The sequence below is a fragment of the Quercus robur genome, chromosome 4, assembly GCF_932294415.1.
Source record: "Quercus robur chromosome 4, dhQueRobu3.1, whole genome shotgun sequence".
NCBI lineage: Eukaryota > Viridiplantae > Streptophyta > Magnoliopsida > Fagales > Fagaceae > Quercus > Quercus robur.
In genome coordinates this window covers 18,226,135-18,234,852 of record NC_065537.1, presented here as the reverse complement: position 1 = coordinate 18,234,852, position 8,718 = coordinate 18,226,135, and the positions used below count along the sequence as shown (strand labels likewise).

Sequence of the window (8,718 nt, the reverse complement as noted above, 5' to 3'; positions counted from 1 at the left end):
TATTATTTAAAAATAATAATTATAAATATCTCATTTTATGATCAGACTATGATTTAAATTTCTCAAAAACCTTGGTCTAGGGGTAATTAATATTGTCATTTCACAAATTTCAAGGGTAAAAATTAAAGGTAGAAAACCTAAAGGATGGACTGTGAGTTCTCTAAATGAGAAAGATCCAGAGAAGAAGATGCTGAGCTCAAGCGTAGTACGAAGAAGATTAAAGAGTCAGAGGGGTCGCCGGCCTTTGGAGCCCCGTCGTCTTACAGAGATAAGCTCGTGGGGGAGATTCCTGGAGCCTTTGCACAGGCTTTTAACCTCTTTTCAGCATAGGAAGGGGATGCACAACCAAACATGGATGTTGAGGATGTTAACAAAGGTTTGCTCGCGGTCAATCTGTCTAGTGATACTAGGAAACACATTCGTGCCAAATGGGCACATGCACTTATTGTCAAGGTTTTTGGCAGATCTGTGGGATTTCATTACTTACATGCTAAGGTGATGAATCTGTGGAAGCCAACGGGTAGGCTTGATTGTGTTGATTTGGGGAAAGACTTTTTCCTTATAAGGTTTGGTCTTGTGGAAGACTATAATAATGTAATCAAAGGCGGACCCTGGTTCGTTGGAGAGCATTTCTTGACTATTATAGTGTGGGAGCCCAACTTTAGGCCTGCAAATGCGGTGTTTAATATGTTTGCGGTTTGGATTAGACTCCCCGAATTGCCTATCGAATACTATGAGTTGAGTGTTCTTAGAGAGGTGGGTAACACCATTGGTCCAGTCCTCAGGATAGACTCAAACACGGCAACGGAGGTGCAAGGTCAATATGCCCGTATTTGTGTCCAGGTGGATCTGAACAAGCCTCTGGTGCGAAAAATCCTGCTTGAAGGCTGGGTTCAGGAAATCCAATATGAGGGCATCAATACCCTTTGCTTTTCTTGTGGGCGAGTTGGGCATCAGTAGGAAGGATGCCCGTACACGGTTAGGGCTGAGCCATGCATCCCTCCAACTACAACTGAGGCTACGTCAACAGCGAACGATTTAGTTGGTAATGAATGAGATGGGGCCCACAACGTGGATAGTGGCAAGGGTTCTGATATTCAAAATTTTGGACCGTGGATGTTAGTCCAGCGTAAAAAACCTTGGACCAGGTCGCCAAGGTCACGTGACAATCACCAAAAACCTGTTCCAGTGCATGGCTCTAAATCTTCAGGTAATCTTGAGACCCATCCCTCTCGAGCGCCACGCCCTGACTCTCGAAGTGATTTGGCTGGGGCTTCGGGGTCTACGGATGGGAAAGGAAGGAAAGGGAGAAAAGACCACTCAGTAGACACTGCAGACAAAACTGAGGGTAAAGTCTTGGGTAAGGGGATTCCCGTCCCTTTTTCTTTTCAGTTTGGCAGTCCAGCCTGTAACCAAGCCTCCCCTGTTAGCTATCCTGGTGGTAGTGCGACGGCTTTTGCGTCATCGAACGAGTGCAGTGGGCAGCTTGACTTGGGTTCAAACACGCTGACTGAGAGTGGCCAAAAATCACGAAAGGGTAGTGCGAAAGCAAAGGGATCCGTAAATCGACATGGAAGCAGATCGCAAGTTTCAGTGGGCCATCTTGAGACAAGGAAAAATCCTGCCGCTTTCAACAGGAATGCTAGCTCAGATCAGAGCAAGCCCCACCATGATTTTGGGATGGTTTGACCAAGAGGAGATGAAGGCCTGGAGTCACATCTTTCCTTTAACGCCTCTGAGCATAAAGATTGGGTATCTTCCACTAACAGATCCGGCCTGGATGGAGTGGCCCAACCCTTGGTGGATATTCCCGTTGGACAAGCCAACAAGAGCGGAAGCAAGAGTATTCGACTGGAGAGCACTGTCGCCGCTTTTGCTGGAGCAAAGCTTGAAAGACGTAGACCGAGAGGAGCTAGTTGTGGAAAAGAAAATGTGGACGTCCAAAACAGCAAGTGTGAGGTGCTGGGGAAATGAGGTATCAAAAACTCTGATTCGGATGTGCCCAACGACCAAGCATTTCAGCTTGCTGATCAGCTCCAGGGAGATGCAGCTGGGGTTCCTACAGCATCTGATAATAATGGCAGAAGGGGACAACTTGTCCAGGAAGATGTTGAGAGAGATGGGATGGAAACTTCTGAGTGTGTTAGATACGCAGATCGTTCCTGAACCGGTCTCATCCCCAATATCCTCTGTCTCAATGAATATTCTTCTTTGGAATTGTAGGGGGGCTTTGAACCCTCGTTTTCACTTGGCGTTGACTAGTCTTATTAACACTCACTCTCCTTCCATTGTGATTATAACGGAAACTAGGATGGGTGGTGATAGGGCTAAGGACATTACTGATAGGCTCCCATTTGATGGAGCGATTCATTTTGATACTACTGGTTATTCTGGAGGTATTTAGCTCCTGTGGAATTCAGATGTGGTGGAGATTACCCAACTAGCTAAAACTGAGCAGGAAATCCACGTAGTGGTTAAGGTACGTGCATCTAACACTCACTGGGTCCTTTCCTCTATTTATGCTAGCCCTAGATTAGCTGAAAGAAAATTATTATGGAATAATTTATCTGCTGTTGCTCCCCTCCATAGCTTGCCCTGGCTCATGCTGGGGGATTTTAATGAAATGTTGTCCTGTCAAGATAAACTTGGAGGCAACCCCTTAATCCCTAGTCGAGTCTTGTCTTTTAAGGAGTGTCTTGACTCTTGTGGTATGGTTGATCGTGGATTTTATGGACCCAGATTCACTTGGGTTAATAAAAGGGAAACGGGCCATTATATCCAGGAGAGATTGGATAGAGGCTTTGCTAGCATTGATTGGCGAGAAATTTACCTTGAGGCTGCTATACACCATTTGGCCCGCATTCATTCTGATCATTGTCCTGTCCTACTATCTTTGGATAACTCCCCATCCTCCATGTTCCTCAGGCCCTTTCGTTTCCAACCGGTCTGGATGTCTCATCCTCTTTTCCCTAAGGTGGTTGACGACTCTTGGGTTATTGATAGGGCTTTCAAAGCCAATGTTGATAGTTTTACTGATAATGTGAAGATTTGGAATAAGGAGATTTTTGGTAATATTTTCCACAGGAAGAATAGAGTGGAGGCTCGGCCGAGGGGCATTCAGAATAATATTGCAAATGGCCCCAATGATTTTTTGTTGAATTTGGAAAACCAACTTCGGAAGGAGTATTTTGAGATCCTAGCCCAAGAGGAAGAATTCTGGTCAGTAAAGTCTCGGTATAACTGGTTAATTCAAGGTGATAGAAACACCAGGTTTTTCCATTCCTCCACTTTGGTGAGGAGAAAGAGAAATAGAATCACTTGCTTATTAGATGGTCAAGGAAATTAGGTGCATAATGAAGCTGATGTGGCTGTGCTGGTCCGGGAGGGTTTTATCAATTTGTTCCAAACTAGTGTTGTGAGCTCTCCCAGAAAGGTTTGGGAATTTCCGTTTTGGACTTGCCACATTTCTATAGAAGATAGGAATCGGCTTGCAGTTGATTTGAATTTTTTGGAAGATAAAGAAGGGTTATTTAGCCTTAAACCTCTTAAAGCTCCGGGACCTGACGGACTCCATGTAGGGTTTTTCCAGTCCTTTTGGCATAACGTGAGCAGGGCTTTCTTTGATGAAGTCAGTAGGATTTTCCAGACTGGTACTATGCCTCCCCACCTTAACGAAACTTTCATTACTCTTATACCGAAGTATCAAGAAGCGGACTACCTTGGAGCCTTTAGACCCATTTGTTTGTGTAATACCATCTATAAGGTCGTCACTAAAATCATCGCGTGATGAGATTAAGGATCCTGCTCCCCAGCCTCATCTCTCCCCTCCAAACTGCCTTTGTTCCTGGTAGAATGGGACTTGATAACATGATTATTGCCCAAGAGCTCATTCACACCATGAGCTCCAAGAAAGGGAAAGCGGGCTATATGGTTTTGAAGATCGATCTTGAGAAAGCTTATGATAGGTTGGAGTGGCATTTTATTAGGGACATTCTGAATCTCTACAAGTTTCCCTCGAATCTTGTCAAGTTAATCATGAGTTGTATATCGTCTACCTCCATCTCTGTTCTTTTCAATGGGGGCAAGCTTGACTCCTTTTTGCCTTTTAGGGGGATCTGCCAAGGTGATCCATTGTCTCCCTACTTGTTCATAATGTGTATGGAGATGTTGGGAGTCCTAATCAGTGAGAAGTGTGAGGCTAATCTGTGGGATCCGATGAAAGCCTCTAGAAATGGCCTATCCTTCTCTCACCTGTTCTTTGCGGACGATCTAGTTTTGTTTGCTAAAGATGATAGGAAAAATTGTTGTAATGTGAGAGATACTTTGGACTCCTTTTGTGAGCTTTCGGGTCAAAAAGTGAGCCTTCAAAAGTCTAAGGTTTACTTTTCCCCCAATGTTGATCCTAACTTCTGGGAAGAGATGTGTGAGATCTTGGGCATGAATTCCACCCCTAATCTTGGGAAGTACCTAGGCTTTCCTCTAAAATTGCCTAGGTCGACTTCTCAAGATTTTAACTTTGTTCTTGATCGGATTCAGAATAAGCTATCGGGTTGGAAGTCTAAGCTGCTCTCTATGGCTGGTCGGGTTGTTTTATCCCAATCGGTTATTGCAGCCATTCCCTCCTATGTAATGCAAGGGTGTATGTTGCCAAGCAGAGTGCTGAACGGGGTTGATAGGATTAATAGAAACTTCCTATGGGGTTCGACTGAAGAAGCCAAGCGAATGCACATGGTCAATTGGATGATCGTCACCAAGCCAAAATCTAAAAGGGGACTCGGTATCCATGAAGCCAAAGGAAGAAATTTAGTCATGACTGCCAAACTTTGTTGGAGGATGGATAATGCCGGTGATGCCAAATGGGCAGAGGTCTTAAAAAAGAAATATCAACAGAGGCCCGGTATGAGCAAAGGAGCGAAATCCAGAATTTGGAGTGCAGTAAGAAAGGGTGCGACTATCTGTGAGAAAGGATAGAAATAGGTTATTGGAAGCAGTAGTACTTTGCGCTTTTGGCACAATAAATGGCTTAGTATGGGCACTGTCCGATCTTTGGTGGAAGGTCCCTTACAAAGGGGAAAGGAAAATATTCTTGTCAAGGATGTTATTTCTAATGGGAGGTGGAACCTTAGTATTCTTTCCTATGATTTCAATGATCTGGTTCGGCAAGCTATTTTGGCCACCCCTCTAAGAAGAGTGGCAGAAAGAAGGGATCATAAGTGCTGGATTTCAAGCATGAATGGAGAATTTGATACTAAGAATGCTTACATGCTTGCCACGGGTTTGGACCCTCACACCCTTGACTTTCATGGGAAATGGATTTGGAAACTCCCCACGCCACCCAAAATCCAGATTTTCCTTTGGAAATGCTTGCATAATAGCCTGCCAATCAAGAGTGTTCTCGCTCATAGAGGAATTGAGGGACTGGGAGGGTGTGAATTCTGTTTAGAGGGTGATGAGGACATTCTTCACGTGCTAAGAGAGTGTCCCACTGCCCAAAATTTTTGGAACGAAGTCCTCTGCCCCTCTCCGCTACGGCTTTCTTTCTCAGCTGACCTGGTAACATGGATTCGTGACAATGCAGTCTGCTCTACTCATGCAGAAGATAGAGATTACCCCTGGGGACTTTTCTTCTTATTTGGTATTTGGAATATCTGGCTTCAACGTAACCGAAAAACATTCAAGTAGATGGCAGCTAACCCGGGTCTGTTATTGCAGGTTGAGAACCAAACTAGGGAGTTTGTTTATTGTGTGGCTAACCCAAAGAAAGATAGAACCATGATAACTAAGGAGGTGAAATGGATTCGGCTAGCCCTGGGCTGGGTTAAATTAAATACTGATGGGTCCTTTTCCGCTGACAATGGGCTCGCAGGATGTGGTGGTCTTATTAGGGGAAGTGAGGGACAATGGATTATGGGGTTTGCCAAGTCCATTATTGTCTCTTCTAGTATAGTAGCGGAGCTATGGGCGCTTAGGGAGGGTTTATCTTTGTGTATGGAGATGCATTTACAGGCTGTAGAAGTTGAGCTTGATGCATCAGCAGCAATTTCTTTGGTTTCAAGCAATTGTTCTACTAACGGGGACCTCTCCGGTCTTGTTGATGATTGCAGGGAGATGCTGCTACGGATGCCTCAAGCTAAGGTGTCTCATTGCTATAGGGAGGCCAACTGTTGCGTTGATGCATTAGCTAGGATAGGAGCTAATTCCCCCTCTGTTTGTACTCGTTTTGTAACCCCCCCGCCCTCAATTGATTCTATTTTGTTTTCTGATTTTGTAGGGCTGTATCGTAACAGGGCTTGCTCTGTTGAACATGTTGTTTTTGTTTCGTAGTTTCTAATATATTATCATTTTCACCAAAAAAAAAAAAAGGGTAAAAATTGAAAAAAAATGTCATTTCATGCAATCACAAGGCTTGAGAACTTCACCCAAAGGACAATTAGAATTTCCAAAGATATAAAAACAAGCATGTGATGAACATATATGCATTGTTAACTGAAAAATACTAAAGAATAAAACATTGTTAACTGAAAAATATCCCTGAAAAGGACTAGAACGCAGACGATTAAAGGGTAATTTATTTTAATTGGTCTTTTAAATAGAAAAAATAATCAATCACCTAAAATTATCATTGGTCCAATCAAATAAAGGATGAACATATATGCATGGAATGAGAATTTAGAACATAATTGAGAATTTAAATTTATAAATTAATTATTCCTTTTCACCCTACTCATATGATGGCTTAATTTAATTAGGATAAAAATAATTAAATTATACCTTAAAAATATTTAATAAATACTAAAATAAAATAGTTAAAAATGAAATGTCAAACTATCAAAATGTCGATTGGCATTTTGACCACAAGTTAAAGTGTTGAATGATTTTTTTAATTTATTTAATCCCGATTGGCAGAAAATTAGAAAGCCCATTTCAACATTTTGATGACAGGGCATCACATGTTCTTTTTTGCTTGATTTATCATGTAGTCTCGTCACTTTTTTTTTTTTTTTTTTTTTTTTTTTGAGAAGACATTAACTCAATGTTTTTAAGATTATATACATGGTTGTTGTTTGTTTGTTTGTTTGTTTGTTTGTTTTTTTTTTTTTTTTTTTAAATAGGCCAAACTTAGGTTTTAGTTATGTTAATTAAAAATAAATGCATATTTGCATTGACTAATAAAATACAAACAATATTATCATTTAATTTTAATGAACCTACATGTTTAATTTCTATTTTAGAACCTAATATTAAGATTCTCTAGAGTTTCATTACGGATTCAGATCCTCTAGAGTTCCTAGGATACTCTACCAAATAAATTTAAAGAAATCTATTAATAGAGTACAATAGGAATTCTAGAGGATTTGAATCCATTCGAGATATTGTAGAGCTTACCTTTCTAATTCTTATCAATAGGCAATCAAATTTTAACAAGGTAGACGGATGGACATTAGTTTTTCTTAAATAATTTCTTTTTTTCCCTAATAGTAAATAATGTAAACCCTTTAATATTAATATACCATTGTAATATATAAAAAATCAAGTGTGTTTGTGTTTTAAGGTTTGTCAAGTTTACAAAATACGTTATCGGTACACAGTCTGATATAAATACCAACAAATAAAATGATTTAGAGAATCGAATCCAAAAAAAAAAAAAAAAAAAGATTTAGAGAATCTATAAATACGTAGCTCTATAATATGCATGTGCATGTGAGGTGTGTGACACTCTTGGATAAGCGGCAGTGTGGCATGTACACGTGCGATCAAGATCAGATAATGATTTCTCATCAAAAAAAAAAAAAGATCAGATAATGATTTTTATTTTATTCACATAAGATGGGATGAATTAGATCATAACCCGTAAAAGATTTTATCTAATACAAAATAATTGATTTTTAAAAGATAATTGTTTTATGGGCCTATATCATACACAATTTTGGTAAGAAGTTCTGTTAAAATGAAACTGATGCTGGGAAGGAATCTGAGAGTGTTGAGGCGAGATTTAACTATTTAAGCCATCTGTTCAAAAAGGGGCTATTTTGGATGTTCATATCCATATTGAACAAGGCTCAGATGGGATTTGGAAGGTTTTATGGGCCAATACAGGTGAAGATTCTGGTCTTCAGCCCAAGAAAACTTAAAGAAAAAATTGGTTTGGAAGCCCAAACATTCTAATATTCTTAACCTCAAGCCCATATCATTTTCAAAACCCAACATCACCCAAAACCAAACCCACACACAAAACCCAACTCCTTATCTTACACAAAACTCACATCCTTTAAGCCCAACTCCTCTTAAGTCTCAACCCACACCTTCATTCACTAAAACTAACTCATCAGCCTTTCCTAACCACCTTCATTCACAGATCACAGTACCTTATGATGCAAAACAACTCAAGTATGAGGAACAACGATCCAACACAACCGCATCGATCAAACCCGACACTTTCCGATGCTTCAAATGAGATCGTGGTGGCACATGTTGGGTTGGAACCCACCGAAAATAATGAGGCCATTCAATAGGAACTCCAAAGGATCTTATTTGAGCACAGCGGTGACACGATCAAAAAAATGGGGAAATTCAGAGAAGTGGGTCCTTGAACTGCGAGATGGGAGAAGGGTTGTAGTCCCGATCCAAATTTCCCTCCCACCTGGTTCTGCCACTGACCTTTCTGATGAGAAGTTGCAGTTGTCCCTGGTGCTGGTAACTGATACAGAGTTGATTGAT

At 40.9% G+C, this 8,718-nt stretch overlaps 1 protein-coding gene across 1 annotated transcript; it reads left to right on the top strand.

Annotated features, from left to right (window-relative positions):
- The first annotated feature begins 351 nt into the window (after window positions 1-351).
- LOC126721484 (uncharacterized) lies at window positions 352-960 on the top strand. Its single transcript, XM_050424521.1, has one exon. It carries the CDS (start codon window positions 352-354, stop codon window positions 958-960), a length of 609 nt encoding a protein of 202 aa, XP_050280478.1.
- The last annotated feature ends 7,758 nt before the right edge of the window (window positions 961-8,718 follow it).